The 27,785-nt window shown below is 34.0% G+C and overlaps 2 protein-coding genes across 2 annotated transcripts; one reads left to right on the forward strand and one right to left on the reverse strand.

Moving 5' to 3' along the window:
• The first annotated feature begins 8,658 nt into the window (after positions 1-8,658).
• LOC121811181 (putative late blight resistance protein homolog R1A-10) lies at positions 8,659-13,096 on the forward strand. Its single transcript, XM_042211983.1, has 3 exons — positions 8,659-9,376; positions 9,960-10,451; positions 10,667-13,096. The coding sequence occupies exons 1-3, from the start codon at positions 8,723-8,725 to the stop codon at positions 12,926-12,928; spliced, it is 3,408 nt and encodes a 1,135-aa protein (XP_042067917.1). The 5' UTR covers positions 8,659-8,722; the 3' UTR covers positions 12,929-13,096.
• Positions 13,097-13,449: 353 nt separating this feature from the next.
• LOC121742106 (calcium-dependent protein kinase 2-like) lies at positions 13,450-17,855 on the reverse strand. Its single transcript, XM_042135145.1, has 8 exons — positions 16,779-17,855; positions 15,644-15,787; positions 15,416-15,568; positions 14,731-14,840; positions 14,421-14,588; positions 14,209-14,336; positions 13,933-14,032; positions 13,450-13,858 (listed from the first exon to the last, which is right to left on the reverse strand). The coding sequence occupies exons 1-8, from the start codon at positions 17,521-17,523 to the stop codon at positions 13,784-13,786; spliced, it is 1,623 nt and encodes a 540-aa protein (XP_041991079.1). The 5' UTR covers positions 17,524-17,855; the 3' UTR covers positions 13,450-13,783.
• Between the last annotated feature and the right edge of the window lie 9,930 nt (positions 17,856-27,785).

Genomic DNA, 27,785 nt, shown 5'->3' on the forward strand with positions numbered 1-27,785 from the left:
GCATGCCACATACTCGAGCCGACAGTGCCATCGAAAATGAAATGGCATATTGAGGTATTCACATGTGAATTGTCCACATAATAAATGTGAGGTAAAAAGAGATCAACTTAAATGCCATGCCTAGTGAGTGATCACTAGTTAGTTTTAGGATAGAATCTGCCTATGGTTTTATTGATCTCCACTTTACGTATTAAGCAACTTTTCATAACATTTGTAAGATTTAACACTTTGTTGGTCCCCTAGCTTGTGCTTTGGGGAGGGGGTGGTTCTCCCTAGAGAAAATGGCTTGAGTTTATTGTAATTCTCTATTTATTTACCCACCGAAGCAAAACAATAAAATATTGTATTCCGTAATAGTTATAATATTGAAAACTTTCATTTTCCGAATGTGCCCTATTTTTTTGGACAACCAAAAATGGTAAATGTGCTATATTTTTCGTGGACGAAAGGAGTACAAATTTTTTGCAAATTGGCGGAAACTTCTCTTTGATTTTCTCCCAAAAAAATTTCCCAAAAAATCTGTAACTTTATGTATTTATAGATAGATCAGAGATAAATAGATATATTATAAATTATAGATTATAGATTTGCAAGAAATTTATAATGATTTTTTTAATTGTATTTTTAAAACTGCATTTATATTTCTTAAACCATTAGTCACTAGAATTATTTTAAGAAACTACCTTTATAACTTCTCAACCAGCAATCAATAGCATGAAAAAGTAGATATAGCTCTTAAAAAATTTGAATGATGATGATAAATGGAGGTCAACCAATGGAGTACAAAAAGCTGCAAATCAATTTATAGAAAGTGATGCAAAGTGTGTTACAGATACAAGTGTGATCAAATACACAAATTTAAAAAAAGAATTTAGAGATAGATTAGGCATCCAATATAGCCAATTTGGAGAAAGAGCTTCTCTGCGTCTCGAATTGTGAAATCTGAATTAGGCAATTAGATTTAGAGTAATGCTATGGAGCCATAACGTGGCTAGCCACACAATGGCATTTTTATAAATAATTATAAAAGTCAATGCAATAAATTAATAGTAATAGTTAGTGCTAGGATAATTTTACTTAATTACCCTTTTCTCAATTTTTTACTTTAAATTTACATTTACAACATTATCTCTCCAATTTATGCACAACTTACGAAATAGTTTATGCACAATTTCCGTCAAATTATATGTATGCACAATTTACATCAAATTATATGTATGTTGTATTGGAAATAATCATATCATACCTATTAACTAAGAGACATCACAATATATCATAAATAAATTGTGGTAATAAGTAGTATATATGCTTGCATATATATTTTATGATCTAGTTTAATAAGATCAACTAATCTTAAATATAATGTTACTCCTAGCTATTCTAATTTGGTAATCAATTTTCATGAATGTGCAAAGTTATATAATTGTATTGCATATCATATAAAGTATACTTCTATATTGTATTAGAATTGGATCATGTCTTCTAAACTGTAAATATAAGTCACATATTAATATTATAAATTATTGTGTATTTTAGATGCTACTTTATTATGTAAAATAATTTAATTTGTTACATTGCAAAAAATAACTAATATTATATAATTATCATATTATTGCAAAAAAAACTATTATATCACATAATTCAACTTACACACCAATAACTAAACTTGCTAATAATATTAATAATAACATATAATAGTAATAATATTGAGTTATATAGATAACATGGATAAAGTTTAAATACAAAATACATTTAAAGGTCATTGTACTACTTATACGAGTTTGGCCGTAATGGTATATGAGCCGTAATGGTATATGAGTAGCTTTATATCATTATTATATGCTATATTATGATACCATTTAAAATCAATTAAACATTCTATTTTTCATCTTTTACGTGTATTTTTTTCTCTTTAGTGTCATTTATTTTTATTTTTATGTTTTTCTTTGATTTTACATTGTGGTGTCATTTAATACTTAAAAATATTTGATCCCAAATTATTAAATAAATCTAAGACCAATAAAAAATTCTTCGTTAAATTGAAGATCAATTCAAATGTCCAATCTAATCTAATACTAGATGACGCCCAATTAAATTTAAAATCTACTCAGGATCTAAATTACTTAAATGAATGAAAATTAATTTGAATATCAAATTATACGATCGAAATAATTAATCTTTAGTTGCATTAAAGATCAATTAGAAATAAATAAAATTTAATTATAAATAGATTAAGCATATTATTAAATTATAAAATATCATACTATAGTTATATAATATAACAAAATGTTAACAGAATTATAATTATTGATAATACAATTATCATTGATAATTAATCTATAGTATTATCACAAATGTAGGATCATACTATACATGTAAAAATTGACACTGCATATTGTGTATACATAAAAAATCTAAATGTTCAATTATAATGTCGTAATAATATACTATTAACTTATACATTTGTCAAATTTTATATTCATGTGATATAGTAACATTTTAAGATTAATAATGTTTTATTTTCAACCCTTGATATTATTAATTTATATACTATAAATCGTTATTAGAATTTTTAATATTAGGGATTATTATGTTTGACATATTATAATATTTTGAGTTGTTATAAATTAATAGTCTCAATGAAATACAAATGACTGCATGTTATCACAATATTATTAATCAATGCAGTACTATTTAGTTATTTACTACTATGATATAAATTTTAAGATTATAATAGGTGCTACAACTATATGGTGTAATATATTTTTAATAAATGAACAATCTGAAAAGATAGAATGAAGGATAACATTAATAAGTAAAGAAAAAAAGAGGGAGCCGATGAGTGGGGTGTCTAGATTTGATATTTTTTAGATATATTTTTTGTATAAATAGATTTGATAAGTATTTAATATATAAGGGCATATTAGTCTTTAAAAATTGCAACTCTCTAGATGCATAAATTTCATCCATTTAGCATTAAATGCACAGAAATTTTAATAATTTTTAAATATTATGGCTGGCCATAATATGGCCATTTAGCATCACCCTTAGATTTAATATCATCTCATTATTGAGCCATGTGCTTTGAAAAGAAGATCAGAGACAGAGTGTGTATCCCATCCATAAAGCCACAATTTTCTTTTCTCGCATGCTGTAAGTGGGGTGAAAAGAGAGGGTTGTATCTAATGAGTATTAGCTGTCGTGGAAAAAAAAATAGCTTATCCTCCCAGCTTCAGCCTTTAAAAGCCATCCCCCCACTGTCCCTTAAACTACTATTTGAGAGCCCAACTGTACTTTATTCCTCTATCCCTTAACTAAGGGACGGAACCTGCAACCCTCCGTCCCTTAACCGTCCCTTAACCGTCCCTTATTCCGTCCCTTAAATTACTATTTATTTAATTTCATTTTTTATTTTTTTCCAATCCAATTTAATTAAAACAAACACACTTTATTAAAAAACACACAACATAAAAAAACACACAACATAATTTAAAATACAAATTTAAAGAAAATAAAAAAACTACTCCGCCGACTAATCATCCTCCGGAGGCGGTCGAGGTTGAGGGGGAGTCAGAAGGCCAAGTTGTGCTACCATATGCACAATTCCGTTCCACCAGGCCGCGAATTGGGCGTGTGAGAAGCGGGAAGTGTCCGCCATTGTGGCGGTCATGTACGCCACTATAAGTGTGTCCGAGCCTCCCCGCGAGCCCGATCCCGAGGCCGCCTGGCTTGATTCGCCTCGGCCCTTCCTCGCTCTAGCCGCCTTCGTCCCTTGCGGCCGACGGCGCCCACGGCTGGATCCTCCAGCATCGCCGACCGTACCCGCAAACTCCTGCGATTCAGCCTCATGTGGGCTGATGCCCTCAGCGGTGTCACCACCAGACGAGTATTGGCCACTCGCCGTATGCTTCGTGCGCTTCTAGTTTGAGCCCGAGCTGGAGCGGAAACCGCCTGCCCACCGTTCCTCGTCCTTCACGGCCTGCCAAACATCAACAAATCTGAATTGTTGATGGGTGTCTTGGTAGTAGGCGCGCAAAGCGGACGTCAAAATGTCGGTTGTCGTGGCGCCGCTTTGGTAGCGCGCCGCTTCGGCCGAGTAGAGGTCGTAGAATTTTTTGACCTGTCGGTCGACTCGGTCAAAGTGAGAGCGGAGCATTTTATATTTGCGCTTGCGGGAGCCTTTCGGCTTTATCTGGTGGCAGACCTCGCAGACCTTTTCCCAGAAACACTTCCGGGGTTGTTGATTCTCGACGATGGGATCGTACGAGACGGTGATCCAGGCGTTGTACACAGCCAGCGTTTCGTGGTTGTTGTACGGATGCCTGCCTAGATCCTCTTCCTCTTCATCTTATTCCTCCTCCTCCTCGTCCTTGCCCGACTGGGGTTGTACACCGCCTCGTCCACCTCCACCGCCTCGCCCACCTCCACCGCCTCGCCCTACTCCCGGCGTTGGATCAACGAGAAAATCCTCCCGGATCTGGGATAATCCCTGCGAATACCGCGGGGCGGAGGGACGGGCATATGCATCAACGTCAAAGTTGGGTGGTTGGTACCCCCGGCGTCACCGAACCCTGGGTCCCCGGCGTCGACGCACTGGAACCGCCCAGTGTGTTGATCATGGTCTCCCAATTGCCGAAGGCGTTGAGATCCCACCCGCCGGAGCCGGAGCCGTCGTAGTTGCCTTCGCCGGACATCTTGTGATGATAGGAAATTGAGATGATAGAAGAATAGATGTGTAGTTGTGTGTAAAATGAGGATGGGTGTAGGAGTATTTATAGAGTAAAAAAATTAATTTAAAAATAAAAAAATTTAAAAAAAAAACAAAAAAACGGTATAGAGAAAAAAAATTTAATTTTATTTTTTATTTTTTAAAAAAAAATCAAATTTTTTTTTAAAAAATATTTATTGCGTCAGCACGTGACGACGCCCACTCGCGGGCCGGCGAGTGGGCGTCACGCACGACGCCGGGTCGCGCCACGTCGCATAGGCGCGTGGCGAGACGGCCCGTCGCGTATCTCGTAACGCGGGACGCGGGACGTGTCGCGGGACGGGACGGGACGGATGCTGCAACGCGGCGCGCGACGGACCCGTCTCTCCGGGACGGGTCGCGGGACTCCGGCGCGCCGCGTAGTGGATGCTCTAAATAGAGCCAAAATCTTTAAGCATTCTCCCACACAACAAATTCGAACAAAAATTTAATTTCAAAGGCTCTTAAGAATCGAGAGGCCACGCAACAATTGATCAGTTGTGTTAGCGAGGCCACGCAGCAATCGATCGGTTGTGTTAGCGAGGCCATGCAGCAATCGAGGGCGAGGTGGAGCTAGAGACGGATGCCGTACAAGTATGTCGCAGCGAGATCGAGCGTGAGGCAGAGACAATTAATGGGTCGACCAAAGGAGGTGAAGCCCGTGCTGCGTAATGTGGAAGCGATAACCGCTTGCTCAATGACACCACTTTTACCATATACATTTTGGTGTATATGCTAAGTTTTTTATAATGGGCTGGGCTTAATATGTATTTGTTGCGATAATATTTGTCCGATAATTATTAATAGTTGTAAATCTTTTTTTTATTTATTTAACTCTATAAAATTTGAGGCTTCTCTATGTTTATAAATCGGTGCAAAACTATGTTTAGATGCATCTTAAACTAAAAGATGAGTGATTTAAGCATGAAGTTATGTATCGTAATTTAAATTCTTTTGATATGACTTAAATACATTAGATGCAATATCTTGATAAAAGAGACCGTTAAATTGTCGTACTCTCAATGATGTATTCCTAATACGAGGCCCATATAATTAATGTGTATCGGAGTAATATAAAAAAAAATACAGTATATCATAATTTGTTTTTTATGTATACATATAAGAATTATCTTAATTAAATTAAATTATAGTAGCGTTTAATAAACCTTTATTTTTACATTTTTACATAATATTTATTGCTCCCCAATACATGTAATCCGAAAATGAACAATAAGCGGAACACCGAATTCAATACGAGTCCATTAGATATAAGTTCTATTTGTATTGCTTTTTATTAACCAACTTCGTGCTAACTATGGACATAAAGAAAGAACTTAAGAAAGTGAGTAAAATATGAAAGACCAAGATCAAATGTGAATAAAGTAAAAGAGAACAAGATAAAAAGTGAGTAATAATTTACAAGTCATTTTTCATTTAAAATATAAGACTATTTTTTATGGATGGTCAGAAATTGATATGTGAGACTATCTTTTGTAGATGAAGATAATATTTAATAAAATGGATGATTTGATAGTGAAGCTAAATCGGTCAAATGGGCTATGTAGGCCCAATCCATGTCCGTGAGGCCTGAATAATTCAATCACGAAACTTTGAAATTGTAATCCATTTAAAGTGAGTGAATTTATTAGCGGAGTCAATATTAACTTTTATACTCTAGATATTGATCCTTTTGTGTTTTATTAGCATTGGTTATTTAAAATCTTAAAACTATAGATATTATGTTTATATAATTATTGGGATTGTCTTTGTTAATTTAGTGTGATTCATTCGTTAGTTCTCAATTATCGAATGATTGTTGTTGTAAAATTTGAGATGATTGAGCATGTAGATATATTTATAGAGAAGTTATTTTTGGGTCTTATTAATGAATTTATATAGTTATTGCTACATATAAACTATAGATAGTATTTGAGGGTGTGATCAATTGCTAACTTTCTTAAGTTGCTAACTCTGTTAACTCATCAACGTAGTGTCTTAAAATTGTCAACACGATTATATTAAAATGTCAACACATAATTTTGTTGACATATATTGTGTTGACATTATGTGTTGATATTTTACTATGTTGACATTTTTAATACAGTGAGTTGATGAGTTAGCAGAGTTAGCAACTTAAAAAGTTAGCAATATATAACGCCTATAGTATTTGAGTATAAATTGGTTTCCGTATATATTGAATTTCTGATTATATATTGTAGCTGCTAATTGGATTGGATTCGACTTAATTTTATTGGTTTTTTTATATCGATTGAATTTCTAGAGCCAATATTTTCATATTTCTTTAAGGGTATAGTATTTTATATATTTTTTTTATAAAATTTTATTTATCTTTCATAAATTTAGTGCTAATATTTAAATTTGTATACTGTGAAGTTTAAGAACAGCGTCTCAATTAAAAACTTATATACTTCCTTCGTATTCAAAAAATAGAAACATTTGAAATGACACGAGTTTTAATGCACAACTGGTAAAGTAAGTGAGAAGAATTGGTAAAGTAAGAGATGAGAAAAGAAAAATGAATAAAGTAAGAGAGAGGAAGAGATAAAGTAGTGAAAGTAGAGTTAGTAGATTGTGGGGTCTATGTCCTAAAATAGAAAGATTCTAAATTTTCTATTTTTAAGGAATGACCTAAAATGAAAATAGTTGTTATTTTTAATAAACAGAGGGAGTATATGGAACGAACCGCGCATAGCCCGGGTGGAAAACTAGTTTTTATACTGCCCAAGATGGAAATAGTAGTAGTAGTAGTACTTGTTTTTTTTCTTACGAATCTTTACATAGACTATGCATGATTACATGGATACAGTAGTACCACTATTTCTAAGAGCATCTTTAACGCCACGGGCCAGACCGCACTTGGGTCCCGTCCCGCTGCCCCGCGCGATGAAGGTGACGAATTTGCGGCCCAGGCCAGTCTCGGGGACTCAGTTGCGGCTCAGGGACGCGCCCGAGGTTCGGCATGGCGGGCGATGGAGCTTCCGGTTAGAGGGGATTCGGGCCGCTACTGTGCCCCAAGTTTTGAATTTTTATGCATTTGGAAGAGGAAGAAGAGGGAGGGGGAGGAAGAAGAAGGATGGGGAGGAAGAAGAAGAGGGGGGGGGGAGAGGGGCGAGATTTTTTTGCACTTTTTAAAATTTTTTAAATTTTTTTGCATTTTTTTTAATATTCTAATTTTTTTATATTTTTTAGTTTATAATTTATTATTTTTTTATTAAAAATGAAATTCTCATGTTATAATTGCTCAACGTTTATCCAAGCCCCTTGGCCTAGCGGTAAAGGGTGCTGGATACCGCGTCCATCCTGGAGGTCTCGAGTTCGAACCCTGGGTGACGTAATTTGTCTTTCCTCCTTGTTATAGGAGTTGATTTGTAATTTCCTCCTTCATATATATGATATAAATATATGAAGTTAATTTAAAAAAAAAAAAAATTGCTCAACGTTTTTAATTTTTACAAGTAATATAGGCTGGAGTAGTGAATAATACAATTTAATAGTTGTGGTCTGAGACGGGGCCTGCAGGGTTAAAGCAGTTGTGGCCTTGGACTTAAATTTAGGCGAATGATTATGTGGAGAGGACTTGGGGTATAAATATATGAAGTTAATTTAAAAAAAAAAAAAAATTGCTCAACGTTTTTAATTTTTACAAGTAATATAGGCTGGAGTAGTGAATAATACAATTTAATAGTTGTGGTCTGAGACGGGGCCTGCAGGGTTAAAGCAGTTGTGGCCTTGGACTTAAATTTAGGCGAATGATTATGTGGAGAGGACTTGGGGCCTGAATCCGGGTCGGGAAATGATGACGTAGAGAGGACTTAGGCCTGAATCCGTGTCTCAAAGTAAAGGATGCTCTAATCACTCACTCTTTTTGCTCTCTCTAAGAAGTACTCCATATTTGCGTGCACATTACTTGCAGTGTTTTTGTGAGGAGGTCCAGTAGCTAGAGAGAGAAGAGGTATGGCTTATGCTGCAGTTGTTTCTCTCAAGCACACAATCCACCGCCTTCTCAATTCTTCAATTGCCTCTGCCACTCTACAATCTGCACACGTGGAGGTGAAGTCGCTACAGCAGGTTCTCAGAAAACTCGATGACAGCATCTGGAGAAGCAAGAGGTTGAACGAATTGGATGAAGAAATCAGAGAGGCAGCACAAAAATTAGAAGATTCGCTGGAATACTACGAAAAAGATCTGGAGATGGAGGAGATGGAGGAAGTGAGGCTAGAAATAGTTTCTTTCTCCGAAAATGTGAAGAGGATGAAGGAAGAGTTCATCAAAAAATTAGACACGCCTGAAGAGGATGATAGTACATCAGATTTTTCGTCAATTAGGGATTTCGGAGTAGAGATGGTTGGAATCTCCGATGAGATTAGTGGCATTAAGAAAAAGCTGGTTGGAGGTGTGAGGCCATGCGACTATGGCATTTTCTGGATTGTTGGGAGGGCTGGCAGCGGAAGAACAGTTACTGCGAGGATCATCCTTGAAGAGCTGTGCGTAGGCAAAGATAAATGTGTGGATTGTGGCGCGTGGGTGACAATAGGCCCCAAATATCAATGGAAAGATATCATTTTAGCTATTCTTCGTCAACTAGGTTATCCTTCCAATGAAATTAAGGTTTGTCTTCCCATTTTAGGTAATTTTCACTGTTGAAGTTTTTCGATTAGATCATTCAATCTGCCTTAGCTCTACACAACTTGCACAGCTGATAAATACTACTGATAATCATAATGTTAGGAAACTGATGTTTTAATTGTCAACATTCAAAAACTCATATGACATTGGAGAACGTTATATAACCGTGGTGCTCAATCCAACAACTATCCATTATTATTAATATGTATGCAGTCATTGGTCCACTTGCAAGTGGAACAAGTGTTCAGTTTTGTTTAAGCTGAGTTAATGTATAAAGACTCAATTTGCCTTAGCTCTATACAACTTCCGCTAGCTGAACTATAGTAATAATCCTCTGGAAGTGGTGTTTTCGTTGCCATGATTTGGAGCTCATATGAAGATTGCAGAATTTTGTAAACGTAATGCTAAATCCAGCAGTTATCCGCCATTATTATGCAATATAGGTTTATGTAGGTTATGGATTCATTGATCTACTAACAAGTGAAACTAATGTCGAGTTGCCTCCAAGCTTGTGATTGAATAAAGACTAAATGTGTTTGCTTTCGTCTTGAATATCTCATTTCAGACTGGACATCCTGTGAATCCAGACCAGTCTATGGGATTAGGAGATGATGAGGAACTACTAGTTGAGCATTTGTACACGAGATTGAAGGATCGGAGATACATGATTGTTTTGGATGATGTGTGCGACACAAATATTTGGGAGTACTTGAGACGGTCATTTCCAAAGCAAGATAATGGAAGCCTACTCTTGCTCACTACCAGTTTAGAGGAAATAGCTCTGTTTTCCAACAGTTTCCATATTTCTCGTATGCCTGACTTTGATGAACATCCTATGTGGGACTTTCTTTGCCTGGTTGTTTTTGGAGGGCCATTTTGCCCGCCACAACTTGAGGAAGCTGGAAAGAATATAATCAAGAATTGCCAAGGTCTCCGTCTCGTAGTCATTAAGGTACTTCTCTTCCTTTCCAGCACCAAGAAGACACCAGAGTACTGGAACAACATAGCAGCTGACAAAGACAATCCTATTTTCATGGTTGCTGATGAAATATCTGAGGTACTACTACTTTGCTGAAGATAACAAACTTAGTAAATGATGTACAGGAAATGCATCTTTACTTTGATACATGACTGATCGTGGCTTTTGAACTAAAACAAACCACACACTAGTTGAGCTCGAACTGCAGTCAATATTATATAGACCACAAACTTGAACTAAATTTCAATATTAAAGAAAAGGAGTGGTCAATCTCATATCTACTCTTTTAACAGGTTTGTAGATTCAAAGACGATTTTAACAATTCAGTGCCAGATGATGATCGAAGAGCTGCAACTTTTAAAATAGTGGCAAAAATGCTCAACTTCTCAAATCATGTGGAAGGGATTAAGTTGCAAATGTTCCCAAAAAGGTTACATCCAAACATGGAGATTTTTTCAATCTTTGGGATGGCAGGGATTGGTAAAACTACTCTTGTTAAGAAAATTTTCGATGACCCACTAATTCTGTGCCATTTTGATCACCATGCATGGATCACTCTTGGCCCAAATTATCAATCGGAAGAATTCTTGGTAAATATTTTGGCGAGACTATGCGTTGCTGTTGATGAAATGCATTTAAGAGAAGATGAGAAACTGGTTAAGGATTTGTGCACAACATTATCCAATAAGAGATGCCTCATTGTGTTGGATGATTTATGGAACAAAGAACCCTTGCATTACCTGAAAAATCTATTGCCCAACATCAAGGGTGAAATCTTCGTAACAACAAGGCTATTTGAAGTAGCAAAATGTGGAAGATCTGATATTGTTTACAAGATGCCCTTGCTAGATGAAGAAGAAAGTTGGCTTCTTTTTTGTCGGAAGGTGTTCTCCAGTGACTTATGCCCTCTTAGATTAGAAAAAATCGGAAAAAAAATCTGTAAGCACTGCGAAGGTCTTCCTCTTTTAATCCTCACAGTTGCCGACCTTCTATCCAGAGCTGAGATCAGCCTAGAGTTTTGGGAAGAGGCAGCAGAGAAAAAGAACTATGTATTCATGGAGGCTCAAGCTCTAATGTCAAATGTGGTATCTCCGAGCTACAATTACTTGCCTCAACATTTAAAAGCCTGCTTTCTTTATATGGGAATTTTCTCTCAAAATTATGAGATCCCAACTTCCAAACTTGTCAGAATGTGGGCGGCTGAGGGATTCCTCGAACCAAATCCATCCCAAACTTTGAAAGATTTTGCCATGGATTGTTTGGCAGAGCTTGTTGACAAAAGTCTAGTCATGGTTTGCAAGAAGGGCATGAAGGTCAAAGTCAAGACTTGCCGCCTTCATTCTGTCTTTTGGCACCTATCTAACAGCGAAGCCGTGAGGAGCAAGTCTTTCCTTACACTGAATGTTGATGTCCATAATTCAGTCGAAAGTCTAGAGGCTTATCGCAGGTTGTGCATTCGGAATGCAGTACTATTCAGCCTCAAAGATTTGCAAGATTCAATCATGTCAATCTTGCGTGTACATTCTTTGCTCTATACCGGTCCTCGCCATCAATATCCAGTACCGATATCTTACACTTCAAGGTTCCTAAGAGTACTCTATGCTCTTATGATCCGCTTGTATGAGTTTCCAGTTGAAGTAGTGAAACTAACTCAACTAACCTTTCTTGCACTCACTTGCAACGGGGAATTGCCAGGTTCCATATCCAAACTTCAGAAACTTCAGCATTTGACTGTCGGTCGGCATCTGAGCATCAAGTCACGAGAACATTCTTCACATTTGCCAGCAGAAATTTGGAATATGAAGGAATTAAACCATCTTCAGATCGAGGGAGGGCGCTTACAGAATCCCAGTTCCGACACTATTTTACCTAAACTCGTGACACTCTTAGAGGTGGATGCTCAAAGTTGCACCAAGAAGGTCCTCAAGAAAATCCGAAATCTGAAGAAGTTAGGAATTCAAATCGAATTGGAACCAGATGATGACAATAGTAAAAGCGTCCGTTGTTTGAATCGTATCTCTCGTCTCCGTAGACTAGAGTCACTTAAATGTGTCGTGTTGAATCCTGACCTTCCCCCTGATGCTGTCCCCCCACCCGCTCCTCGTTCGATGTTTCCATCAGGTCTTAAAAAACTGAGTCTGAGTGGGCTTGGATATCCATGGAAGTACATGAGTATAATAGGTAATTTGGAGAATCTTGAAGTGCTCAAATTGCAATGCTACGCCTTTCAAGGGCCAGGATGGGAAACGAATTACCGCGACTTTAGGAATCTGAAATATCTTGTGATTGAAGATACAGATCTGGTCTGGTGGAAACTCACAGTACCCAGCTTCCTAAAGCTTGAGCATATAAGCATTAAACACTGCTATAATTTTGAAGAGCTCCCTCTCAATACTGTGTCCTCTGTGAAAATGATTGAAGTAGATGACTGCAACTCTGTGGTTATGAAATGGGCAGAGGAAATGAAAGCGAAGCATGCATGGAATGTTTATGGTATGCCAGCTCGTAAAAATCAAGTCACTTGTTCATGGGATGCTGGGAAGAAATTCAAGTAAAGTAAGATCATTTTCACTTTAATTAGATTTAACTAGTTACTTAAAGTTAAACTTTCTCCTTTTATGGTTTTTGGAGAACTGAATTTATATTGTCTTGTAAGTTGTAGTGATTGGGTTGTTGCAATTTTGGCATGTTTTAATCAAATTTTCCACATCGAATAGTACCAAGTTCTCTGGATTTTTCTCTACTGATAAATACTACTCCCTCGAAATAAGTCATTTAGGAACGGCATGCGTTTTAATAAATAAGTCATTTAGGAACGGCATGAGTTTTAATAAATAATTGGTATAGTAAGAGAAGGAAATTATTGGATACATAAACTATTTTTATGGGATGACGAAAAAGGAAATTGAGACTATTCATCCCTAAAAATCATGAACTTAGGACGAAATATGCTTTTTCTCATAAACTTTTAACTTGTGTTTATGACTCAGATGTAGCATGTGATTCTCAAATGAACATAAATACACTTGCATTAAATCTTTGAAGTAATAAACAGATCAAGATTTGTAGGCATTAATGGAACAATCAAACCCAATTTCCTTATTCCTCTATTAATGAAATAAATATCTCAACAATTGTTTCTGACCACCTAACACCATATATTCATTAACTGAATAACTCGAAATAGCTTTGTTAAAAGCATTCGAAAAAAGAGAAAAAGAAAAACTAATGTAAAACCATAAACATTTCTAACTTGCTATATCTCTTGTTACAAAATTACACCAAAAAAAACTTACTTATGTAACTAGATGAAGAAAACAAGGCTTTTTCTCAAGTAAATACCTCAAAAACCCAAAGCATAACTGAATCATGGAGGTGCGGTGAAAAAGCACCATCCTCGACTTGATCCTCTACAAGAGCTTTCCAGGTTGCTGTGTTCCGCTTCTCATCATTACACAGAACTCCTCGTAGTTGATCCTTCCATCCTATCAAGTGCAACCTCATAAGTTCCACGCCCGCCACAAACATAACAAAACATGTCTATATTAAGGTAACTTACGTTATCTGTATCCACCTCCGAAATTATTTCCCTGATGCTGCCCTCATCCCCTATACCATACTCCTTCATAGCAGTTTCCAGTTCATCTCTTGTGATATAGCTGAAATGAAATCAAGTCATGCATTATGATTTACCTTTGTGTAACAAAAATGGTTTTTGTAGTATCAATGAGACTAACAAGGGGCATACATGATTTCCTTTCACTTTTAGTTATAAACAGAGACTAATGATCAAGTATTCTTTGGAAAAAAAGCTCTATCCAGACGATAGGCTTACCCGCTACCATCCCTGTCAAAATATTGAAATGCACTAAACAGATGCTCGTCCCTCTCCAGCTTATGTCTGTGCATTGTAGCAGTGATAAATTCTTCGTAGTCGATAGTCCCGTTTCCATCCACATCAGCCTGTATTAAGATAGAAGTAGTTTAGGGTGGTGGCAAAGCTAATGAAGGCTGACTCTACTTTCCATATAAAAGTGTGATACTCACAGCTTCCATGAGTTGCTTTACTTCAAATTCTGACAATTTGGACCCAAGCCGTGCCAATCCAGATTTCAATTCTTCATAAGTGATTGAGCCACTATTGTCGGTGTCGATATTCATGAATGTAGCTTTAAGACCTTTAATTTCTTCTGTGGATAAACTTTGTGCAATGACCTGAAAAAAATCTCAAATGCATCAGAATCTTGATCGGTAGCGAGAATTTCTCATCTAACTAACTTTTAATACTTCACTTAATCACAAATGTGATTAAAGTTCTTGATCAGAAACTTTTGACAAATGCAATAAAAAGTCTGACCTTTAATGCAAGTTTCTTGAGCTTATTCATTGCCCTGAACTGCTTCATTCTGGAGAGAACTGCACTATCGATCCGCTTGTCAGATGCCTGTCCCTTAATCCAGGGGTGCTCTCCAAGAAACAAGAAGAAAATAATATCAAGTTTGGTTACTTATGAATATACTTTCATGACTAGGAGTCTGTTGCAAAAGAATAGAAAAAACTATATAACCAATGGATTGCAAACAAAACTATCCAAAATGTAGAATGTGACAACAAGTCCACCGAGAAATTATTAAAACATGCATACATAAGTAAACTTAGTTCAAAGAAGACTATCTGTGCTCTGCATTTCATAGAGTTCTAGACATCTGAACACCTATTTCTACACTTTCTCTCCCAAAAATTACTGAGACAATTTTCTTCAAAATGTTTCTTCCCTCAATAGAAAATAACAGAAACAGAATTTCGGTTGTGATGCTGCAGATTAAAATCATCGTCTTTATCAAGATAATTAATGGTGCAATGACACCATATCACCAAGTCAAATTTATTTGTCTTAATTCTCATCTGCACTGTGTTATGGCATAAAGTCGAGCTAAGATTATAGTCATTGGCCAAAAACAAACACACGATTTACAAGCAACAAATAGCCAAGATTATAAAGACTGAAACTGCAGCTATGAAAAAACAAGAGAGGAAATTACCCAGTACTTCTGTTGAAGTAATTCTCTGTTTTGGATCCTTTGTTAGCATTCTACCAACAAGGTCTTTGGCACTGTTTGATATGGAAGGCCATGGATTGCTATCAAAATCAACTTTTTCTTTAAGTATAGCATCAAATATGCCATGTTCAGTTTCTGCATAAATTTTTCACAAACCAATTAGAATATCAGAAACATTTGTCATCTTGCAACACAAGAGGTTAGTCATACCAGCCCAAAAGGGAGGCACACCACTGAGGAGGATGTACAAAATAACACCAGCACTCCATATATCTATTTCCTTCCCATAACTTCGTCGCAACACTTCAGGAGCAACATAGTATGCACTGCCAACTATATCTCGATACACCTTTCCTGGAAAATATTGATGAAATGAAGTCAATTACTGATTCTATAGTACAAAAAAATAGATACGTATGACACAGAAGATTAGTATACTCAACTGAAGAGATAAATGAGTCCAAAAAGTTAACTGCAAACATGAATATCTAGAATGCAAATAAAGACCTGGATGAGTGTCCAGAAGACTTTTACACAGACATGTATCCCATATCTGTAATCTGTATGACAGTATCATCACACTGAACAGAAAAACTGGTATGAAACTTTTGCTAATTTTATAGCTATATTCTTCCTTCACAAGGATAAAGATTGTCAAAACTCAAATCCCTTCAAGAGACTAGTATAGTATATGGCTAATATGCTGAATCATAAGCCATGACCAGGGTAACTTATATATAGAAACAAACAGCCCCATTCTAGGAGAAAGGATTTATTTCCTACAACAAATGCCCAATAAAGTGATGGAGGGCTGAAAGATGGCACCTTTACTTCTGCATAACCTCCCAACACTACCCTCCCACCACATTATTAGGAACTATAATTACAACACATACTGTTCACATTTCCAAAATAATTCACTAATTGGTAGAAGTGTATCAGTTTAACTTAAACTGGGAAGTCACAAAACAGTTCAAATCCTACGATAATGAACATAAATTAGATCCCTTGTTTTTAAAGCAAAATCATTAAAAGCATATGCATAGTTTGGTGCACTGTAGAGCTCATCAATCTTGAAATCGTAGAAAGTAAAGGCATGCTAGGAGCACAAAGTTCCAGTCTTCCAGAACGTCAGCATTATCACTCAATCAAACAAGTATAAGAACCATAAGTTGAACATCGCACCCTACTGTTAAAAGCTCTTCTCAAAGAAAGAAGATTAAGCAATTTCTATCCGAATGTAGATAAGACTAATAAACTGATATAATTGAGATTAAAAGGAACGCCATAAGGAATAATGAAACAGTTACCAAACTAAGCAGAAGAAAAGAAGAGTGGTGATCACCTTCTTCAATGAAGACAGAGAGGCCAAAATCAGTAGCTTTGAGCATGGCCTTCTCCTCCTTATTAGAAAGCAAGAAATTCTCAGGCTTGAGATCCCTATGCATGACCCCCATAAAATGGCAGTGATCAACCACATTGACAATCTGGCGGCAAAGATCAGAAGCATCCTTCTCAGAATAATGGCCCTTGGCAATAATCCTGTCGAAGAGCTCACCGCCGGCGCAGAGCTCCATGACGAGATGCACAGACTGGCGATCCTCGTAGGAGCCCCTGAACTCCACTATATTGGGCTGGCCGCTCAAATGCTGCATGATGTCAATCTCCCTCTTCACATCCTCCCTATCGTTCTTGCTCACCAGCTTCCTCTTCAAGATCGACTTGCACGCGTACTGCAGCCCCGTCGCCGCATCCGTACACGTGTACGTCACCCCGAATTGGCCCCTCCCCAATTCCTTCCCGATCGAATACTTGGACTTCACCTCCTCCAATGGCTTCCCCAATATGTTATTCGGCTCCAATTTCTGCCGGGATGGAGTGCGAGGAGATGGAGATGGAGATGGAATTGGCGCCGGCGCTTGATTCTGATGCTGATGTTGATGCTGCCTCCTTTCAGGGATGATGGCTCGACTTTCGGATTGATCGGGGCGATCAATTGGTGCCTTTTGATAATTGGTCGCTCTTTCTGATCTGTAGCCGTTCACGTCACGGCTAGGGGGATGATTTTTCTTGCTAAAACAACCTCCCATTTTTTCCCTCTTCTCTCAGTCCAACCAAATTAGGTGCACGAAATCGTTAGTGTCGCTTTATGGTCGGAATAATTGGAAAGAATAGAAAAGCGGACCCCAAAAAAACTAAATCTTGGGACTGAAAAGGGAGTTGTTCTGTCAAATCCCGAGTAGCAAGGGTCAAGGAATGTCTTGGAAATGACGATCAGAAATATGGGAGTGAGATTGAAACGAAGGAGAGAGAGAGAGCATACAATTGAGTGAGAAATGAGAATGATTTGAAGCAGAGTTATGGGAGAAGGCCGAGACGACGGCAAGCGTGTTTGCCTTGACGCGCGGCTGAGTTTTTCACACGCTTTTACTTCTTCATTTTTCGATTTAAATTTTAGTTTACACGTTTTTAGGAAAAATAAGATGTCAAAGCAATTTTGTATGGAAGATTGCAATTACAGATTTACGTCTCAATTGCAATTGGATTTCCTAGCACATTGTAATAACTGGCATGTTGTCGTTAGTGTTGACTGAATTTTAATTTATCTAAAACAATACTCCCTCCGTCCGGCATTAGGAGTCCCTATTGACCATTTTCATCCGTACGTCATTAGGAGTCCCGATTGACCATTTCCATAAAAAGTGAAATAAAAATATTATAAAATAAAACACTAAAAAGTACAAGTAAAAACACATCCAAAGAATAAAGTAAATAATAATGCAAATGGGTCTCACGTTCCATTATCACACACTCCAATTATTATACACTCAAACATTTCTTAAAACCCGCAGCCAACTCAACCGGGACTCCTAATACCGGACGGAGGGAGTATCTCTTTAGTCTTTACGACCACATAAATAGATAAAGGTCTATTTATTCTAAGAAATATGAATTTGTGAAAGATATATTAGCTTTAAATATTCTAGTAAGTCATACTAAGTGCAATATATATCATGATTTTGACTCATATTTGGATTAAATAAAATTGTAAATGTTATCCTTGCTCGAATAAATATTCAATATAAAGTACTCCCTTAGTCTCACGTTACTTGAGGCGTTTCTTTTTTGCACGGGTTTAAAAAAATTGTGTTTAGTGAGTTAAATAAAGTAGATGAGAGAACAAAGTAAGAGATAGAAGAGAGAGTAAAGTAAAAGAAATAATAAAGTACGTGAGATTAAATGTTTTGTTTTTAGCAAAAAAAAAGAGACTCAAGTAAATTGGAACAATTCAAAATTGAATGTGACTCAAGTAACTTGGGATAGAGAAAGTATTCATAGTAGTACACTTCAATTAGTTAATGCATAACATGCGCGCATACATATGAGATGGATCTACTACCATCTTCTTATCAATCTAAAATTACAAAATTTTAATTAATTTGAATATCAATTTGAAATTTTAACTTGTATGTGAATATATTATTTTTATTTAAATTAAAAAAAATAATTCAATTAAATGTCACAGTAAATAACTTTTCTAATAACATGCTTACACTTTTGTTATAATGTGAATTTAATTTGAATTTTAATTAAACTAATTTATGTGTAAATATATTATGTCTAATGAATATCGTATTTTAATTAGATTGAAAAAAATAATTTAATTTAATAATAAATAAATAAAAATAGAAAATGAAATAAAATCAATAGTAGAACTCATAAATAGTTAAGAGAAGATATGATTAAGAGATGAAGGTTTGTATTATATGTGTTGTCTCTTGATTAAGATAAAGTAAAAAAAGGTTGGTATGGAAGCTATGAATAGTGAAAGAAAAGAGATGGATAAGTGATAAAGATTGTTGATGGCCTTACAAAGCAATTTACACATATTATTTATGTTTGATCTTATTTAAAGAGAACAAAGATAGCAATATGTATATGCAACTCACTAATGAAATGGAGCACGACTTGGTCAATAACAATCTGCTTTGCAGATCATGACTTGGTCAATAACACTAGATGAAGTCTTTCAAATAATTGGGCCTCCGTGGGTTACTGGATGAGCGGTGCTGAGGATGTGTTTGGGCTGCTATAACTGAGTTGGGCTCATGGGCCACTGGGCTTGGATCTGTAATAGAATTTCAGTTAGATACTCCATGGGTATTGAAAGGCAGTGGCAGTAGAATGGCCTATTTTGTAGTATAACATTTACAGCTGAAATAGCCTTTCATTAAAAAAAATTAGTCAAATTGCATCCTCAGTCATGAGCAAAGTCCATTGGCAGAAAGGCTTTAGCTCAACGTGACTACTGCGACCTACTTGCACTTATGACAAAGTTATTGAATTAATCATCTCATGCATCTATCAATTCAATGGGGCCTATACGCATCGTTACATCAACAATCTACGTAAAACCTAACTTTCTACTTAATTATGTATACTCCACTTGGTGTAGGGTCTGAATTGCATTGCATACCAATAAATTTCTAATCACACATGCTACCTTCGTCATCTAAAAGTAAATTAAGTTGTAAATAGCACGGATTTTGATGCATAATTGGTAGGTAATGGTAAAAGGAGGTGGAATTAGAGTGTCCACTGATGAGCCGCGGCTGCCGGGGGTGGTGGGGCCGCGGCGGCCCCCTGCTGGACGAGGGGAGCCAGGGGGCCGCATTGCAGACCGCCAGAGTTTTTTTTAAATTTTTTATTTTCTTAATTAATAATGTGATTTTATTTTGTGACTGTTCCGCCTATTGTGGACACTCTTAGTGTGGATTGTGACGTTCACATTAGTAAATTGGTCTAATTTTGATGGACGACTCAAAATGGTAAAACAATTGGTCTATTTTTTGTGGACAGAGGTATTATATTTATTATCTATATCCCATTAATCATTACCATTATGGGCTATTCGGTTTGTAAGATTATATCTTGGGATTAAATATGTATTATGTCTGGTCCATGAGAATGAATATCACAACTCAATGATAACCATGTGACAATTAGTCATAATCACCCCTGTAACTAAAATGATCTCATAACTCAATCGTATGCTACATCTCATGAGGGTGGAGAGGATGATATTATCAAGTCTTGATTGCCATTACACTTTACTGATTATGCTTTCGCCCAGAAAGTAATGTGACAAAACAGATTTTATTAAGCACTTAATTATTCAGGTACAAGAGGGAGAAGAGACTACTACACTACCTAACATTTATGAAAACCAAGAAAAATCCTACCTTATACTGTGTTCGTGTGACCACATATAGACTATTAAATCATCTTAATGGAGTATTAATTGCATTAACAAAACTCGGAATTATATTTGTGGTTTAGTTTTACAGTATTTTATACTACTATTACACTTTTAGATACCCTTGTAGAGTTGTAGCTGTATGGAGTATATAGTATGGGGTTGGAATCCTCTGCTGTGCAAAATGCCACAACAGGGGATGCCGTGCAGTTCCACACCTTATATTAATTTTACATACTTGTATTATTTTTTTTATTTCAGCAATGCATGGCTTTGATCTGCGCAGCATCCCCTGTTGTGACATTTTGGACGGTAGGGGATCCCATCCCTATAGTATGAGTATAATACTAAGATAGAATAATTTCCCATACCCATATTACAAGTCACAATTTATCTGACAGATTGTAATTTGCCAAATCTCTGTCTGTAACTATTTCAAGTCCAATCAAAACACAGCTCCCTTAACTAAGATACTGTCTCTTTAAGGGTTGATTAATGTTTTCTTCTATTGGAGTGAGTTGATTAAACGTGTCAGAGACATGCCATATGTACATAGCAAATTATCATTAATTTAGGATTCATCATAATACTCCTACCAATTAATTTTTTATGAAGGTAGTAGTACATGATTATTAATACTACTACTTTCTTTGGCTCATTTGATTCACGTTGTGAAATGAAATTAGTCTTGTTTGTAATCGTAAATATATTTCAAATTTTTATGAATTGACCTTGTATAATGTATACATGCTAAAGCAAGATTAAATATAGTATATTGAAGTATGATACCTAGAAACAAAAAATTAAAGTATTTATAGATATATGCAAGCTGTATAAATAAGATGAAAACACGGCAGTCTGTGAAAAGCCAAGATTCTGGTTTATTTTCTATAGCTAAATTATTATTATGACTTATATTAATTTGTTTGAACTTATTAATTAAGTGTGGTTCGGTACTTGGAATCATGAATTTTATTACTAACACTGATATTCTATGATGTCTGGTTTGAACAGAATCTCATTATCAAATAATTGTGATTATTCTAGTAATATTTGCTGCACTGATTGGTGGACATTTCATCTACAAAAGAATAAGTGGAGGAAATTCGATTGGTGGACATCCATTAGACAGTAAAACTGTATTTAAACCACCAAAAATGGAATCTTCGTCGTCATTGCAAATCTAAATAGTGGTATAGTGTTGTTAACTGATGTTTAAATTGGACCCATTAGACTTAATTATGATATAGCAAGACTTACATGTGAAAGAACATATATGATAATAAAATACATTTCTTAAAAAGAGTGAAATAGTACATAATCTTTCACTTTCGCATAAATATATTACCTGATCTTTGTTTTATATCGTTTTTAATACATAAAATCACATTTTCAGTACCTAATGTTAATTTTCATCCTAAAATATCCCCTAAAAATCACATTTTTACCATGAGAGCATTTTTGAGCATACATGAAAAGAGGACCTAAAATGATATCTTCTCTATCTTTCTCCTTATTATTATTATTATTATTATTATTATTATTATTATTATTTATTATTATTATTATTATTATTCTTATTATATATTATTATTATTATTATTATTATTATTATTATTATTATTATGTTATAAATTAATATTTAATTTATTTTTTAATATAATTCAAATTATGAGTCATATTTAATTATAGTTATAGATTTAATTTTACTTAATTATTATTATATTATTATAATATTAATATTTCGTAAGTAATAATTAATTATAATATACTTATTTAAATTATGAATTATATAATATTAAATTAATTAAAATAATAATAATAATAATAATAATAATTTTATTATTTATCTTATTATTAACTAATCAATATAGTCTTATAAAATTTAAAATTATGCATTATATTTATAACAATATAAAATAATTTTATACTTTTAATTGGGTTATTTAGTCCTAAAATATAATAAAAAATTAAATTTAAAATATTCAATTGATTTAATTAGTTTAAACAATTAATTTAATTAAGTATTTTGTCCTTAATTTATATTATGAATGTCAATTAGGTGTACATATAAAATACTAAAAAAGAAGAAAAGAAAGAAAAATGAAAGGAGATGAAATAGAAACTAAGAAGAAAAATGAAAGAAGAAAAGGAAAAAAATCAAATGCTTGGTACTCCATTATTTAGAGTGAACTATAAAAACAGTCCCTGGACTATGCGTTTATCTCGCCATTAGTCTCTGAACTTTCAAAATATCCCCAGACAACCCTGGACTAAGCATTTATCTTGAAAATGGTCATTTTTCACTGTTTTAGGACAAAAATACCCTTTTGGGGGTTGGACAATTTGGTCTTTTTACACTTTTAACATTTTAAATCTGATATTATTTCAAAATTATCATTCTTCTTCCCTTTTGTCATCCTTCACTTTGTTTCTTTATTTCAATATTAGATTTAATTCTATAAAATTAAATTTTACATTTTGATTTTTAAATATCAATAAATTTTTTTAATTAAAACTATTAATTCATGGACACTATAAATATTGGTTAAAACTATTAATTTTTTGTTATTTAATATAATATTCAGCTGAATTGAAGAAGTACAGATTAATCATGATAGAAAAATAAGAGCTATTCTATTTAGTCTTCGTTCGGTTGTTATAATTGCTTGTGATTATATATTATGAAGTTGACTAAAATTTTGATACTACTAAAAATTTGATATAAGAGAATTTTTGTTGAAATTTTCTAGTTAATTTTGATTGTTTTCAAATTAATAAACGAAAACTATATTAGTCTTACATTAGATGCATATTTATTTCAGAATAAATCGTGTTATATGATCTATCTATGATTAAAACTATTAAATATTGATTAAAACTAAGGCGTCGTCGTACCTTATTGATTAAATATTATACACTATCAAATATTGACTAATACTATTAATTTGTTATTTAATAGTAATTTTAATAATTAATAAAAATTTATTGATATTTAAAAATTGAAATTTAAAATTTAATTTTATAAAATTAAATCTAATATTGAAATAAAGAAATAAAATGAAGAATAGTAAAAGGGAAGAGGAATGATAACTTGGAAATAATATCAGATTTAGTATATCACTAAAATAATATCAGATTTAAAATATTAAAAGGGTAAAAAGATAAAATTGCCCAAATCCCCCCCCCCCCCAAAGGGTATTTTCGTCCAGAAACAGTGAAAATGATCATTTTCGAGATAAACGCTTAGTCCAGGGTTGTCTGGGGATATTTTGAAAGTTCATGGACTAATTGCGAGATAAATGCATAGTCCAGTGACTATTTTTGTAGTTCACTCCATTATTTAATACTCCCTTCGTCCCATAGTAGATGTCACACTTGGGGATTGGTACGGGATTTTAGGAGGTGTTATTTTGTGTGTTAAGTAGAAAGAGAAAATAATATATTTATATTAATGTGAGAGACAACTTTTTTCAAAAAAAGAAATGTAACATCTTTTGTGGGACAAACTAAAAAGGGAAGTATGACATCTACTATGAGACGGAGGGAGTATGGAAAAAGAAAAATTACATGTTTGGTATACTATTTAATTGAAATTTCCAAAGATACCCTCTATGACTCAAAAATCACATTTTTGGTACCTATGGTTATTTTTGTCACAAGATACCAAAAATGATGTAAAACAAAGATCATATACCATTTTTGTGGGAAATTGAAAAATCAGATATGTAGTTCACTATTCTTAAAAACACGTTTACTAAGCATAAATAGCCATTAATTAGTTAAGAACTTAAGATTGTATTATTGGCAAATAAATAGATAACTTGGGTATATCGAACTTAATTAGTTAAGAACTTAATTATATAATGAAATCATTATATAATTAAGTTTATAGATCACTCCTCCTATCTACTGATTTTAGGATAAAACCTTATAAAATCATTCAACCTTGCCACAGTTGGAGAGAGAAATAAATAAAAATATGATAATGATCGAACATAAAGAACTTGGGTATATCGAAAGTCAATTGGCTAAATAAACAAAGTTGTCCACAATGGTGGCCCTTGAAGGCCACCAAAGTTGGCCCGGCCACGAAATGTGGCTCTCCATGGCCCTCCGCAATGGTAAATAAACAAAAACAACAAGGGCCACGAAATGTGACACTCTCCAAAAAAAATTTTAATTTGTTTACTTTTTTTAATTATATTTTTTAATTTAACTACAACAAATTTAATTAGCCTAATAATTTGGAAAATAAGCATAATTTAATAAAAAAGTGAATTAAAGATAAATTTCCGTCGTATTATAGATAGAGGAAAATTATACAACGAAAATTGTCGTATCCCGAGTCTCCATACCCCGGGGAATCACCATCTCCACCTTGCATCTTTGGTAGGATTTTAATTAGGGTTTTGAAGTGTTCAAGTGTAAAATGGAGTGGAAAAAATGGAAATGGAAATGGTAGGATTTATAAAAGAATTTTTTAAAATTAAAAAAATATATTAAAATTTTGCGGCCCCAGTCGCCGTTTCGTGGCTCCCTGCAGTGGTGGGCCGCGGCTCTCTCGTGGCTCTCGGCCCTCAGCCGCGATTCGTGGCTCTCTGCAGTGGGGGCCGCGCACCTGAGCCCCGGGCCGCGGCTCCCCCACTGTGGACACTCTAAGCCCCAGCCCCCAAATGATAATGTAGGGTTAACTTTGTCCTCAAAAAATTTTAACAGCAATAAATTAGCAAGTGTGGCCTAGCAATTGGCATAATTTCAAAATATTTAATACTGTCCATTTATAATACTATAATAGATAATATTTAATATAAACTTGACAAAATAAAAGATAAAAGTGATTATTATAGTATTACTAATTATATGTGAATAAATAAAAGTGTAAACAAGTAGGGAAAAAGAAAATAAAATGCAAGTCATATTTAAAAATGAAATTAGATCTTTTTATTTATAAAGTAGATCAAAATAAGAAAATAAGACTAGAAATTGTGAATAAAGCAGTGGAGTATAAATTTTGTATTCATATTTTTTTTCTGAAGTATGACTAAATAGCTAATATATTCTTTATTTTACTCTTAAAAATTACAAAAACAAATCTCTCATAATTAAGTGGAACGACACTATGTAAAATTCCTTTTTTTTATAAACCAATCATAAAAATTTATCCTAAAATCATATTCTTTTCATTTGGTATTAAATGCTCTGACTTTGATTTAGTGCAAATTTTAAGAAGTGTAAAAGAAAATAAGAGTAGTTGAAAAAAGTTAATGTAATATGAGATCTATTTATTAAACCATTAAAAGTGAAATAATTATTTCATTGTAACATACAGAATTAAAATAATAATAATATAAATTATTTATTAATGGACGAAGGAAGTAGTCTATAAACGTACATAACACTTCCCAATAAAACAAACTATTAAAAATACACCTTATTCATAATTCTTTTACCACAACACCACTTTGAATCATCATAACATATGAAAAAGAGATCTCATTCAAAACTTTGAGTCGTCTCTCATTTATGAAAATATTAATACTATAAATTAATTCAACATAGGAATTTATATGATTTACTAGCTATAGATGAAATAATTCTTTGGAAACCTTGCACAACTGATATGAACAACCAATATTAAGACCCAGCATGGAGCTTAGGAGGGGCATATGCCCCACCTCATATTTTCTAAGTACTCTATACATATATTGCATTTTTTTTCAATTTTTCCCTGAATGTCATTCCTCAAATTCTTAAATTATCTTCATAAATAAATTGCCCCCCTTCCTATAAATTTTGGATCCCTCCCTGAAACCGACCATAAGAAAGTGAAAAACGTTAGCCACAATATTTTTTTTAAAACCATGATATTTTTTGTACGTGTCAAAATGTCTTATTAGTCAAATTATCACCTTGATACTGGACTATCCCAAAATTGTGTCTAGTAATCCAGACGATAAGCTGCGTGACAAAATATTTTATGGATAGCACGACTATAGGATGGGGATTCATTCCAATAAGCTGCGTGAGTCAGCGTGACAAAATATGCATTTAAAAATCTCACTATTAATTACTACCTTTCTGTATAAATTGTTAAATAATACTAGTAATTCAGTATAATGCGTGTAAACCTTTGTCGAGATCACTTTATAAATATTCGCAATCTATTGGCATTGTTCTTTAGTTAGTTTAATTTCACTAAATTAAATGGATGGCGCATGTGAAACGATATAAATCTAAATCATTTTAGCAAATTAAAGATTCATTTCTTGTTGCGAAAGTAAAATTACAATTTTCTATTAACTTTTATTGAATACTTCATGTCTATTTGACTTAGGATATGCTGGATAACTGATATGTTGGATGATTGGTATGTCGCATTTGTGTCAAGTATATATATTAATTTAAAATTTACTGTATTAATCTTGTACGATCTTCTAAAAACCTTACATATAATAAATTAGTAGAAATCACATTTTTCCATACACACATAATCTCATTTAGACCTCGTAAGAATAAATAATCTCCCAAACTCAAAATACTTATATTATATGACTCTTGATTTTGAAACATCAGTTTGTCTGAAGCTTGACATATCACCTCTGATTTATACACATCGTGATGCAAGAGCTTGAAAAGTCATAATTGGCCTTTTAGCATTATCATATTTAATCTAGAATTTGAAATATTAGCTCTAACTTTTGAACATTTTTCTTCATAAATTTGAATGAAAATATATGGATGCTCAAAAATCAGAGGTGGAGATAATTATGCTTAGATGTTAAAATGTCAAGATAATATAAAATTATAAATAGTAGTAAATGGTTTGAATTGAAAAATATCATTCAGAGACTCAGAGTAATAGTATATCATTTGGAAACAACATCTCTCTCATCTAAAACTTTAGCGAGCATCATCTAATCTGAAAATATATTCAGTTATAAATTCAATCGTCGATGCTCAAGTAAATATAACTCCAACAAATTAATTAGTGCTCCACTTAGTCCCAAAAACATTGCACTCTCTTTTGTTTTAGAGAGCCCCACTGAATATTACACGCTTTTTAATTTTCATTTAAAAATTACATTCTATTTA

This window comes from Salvia splendens, chromosome 7 (assembly GCF_004379255.2).
Source record: "Salvia splendens isolate huo1 chromosome 7, SspV2, whole genome shotgun sequence".
Classification (NCBI taxonomy): Eukaryota; Viridiplantae; Streptophyta; class Magnoliopsida; order Lamiales; family Lamiaceae; genus Salvia; species Salvia splendens.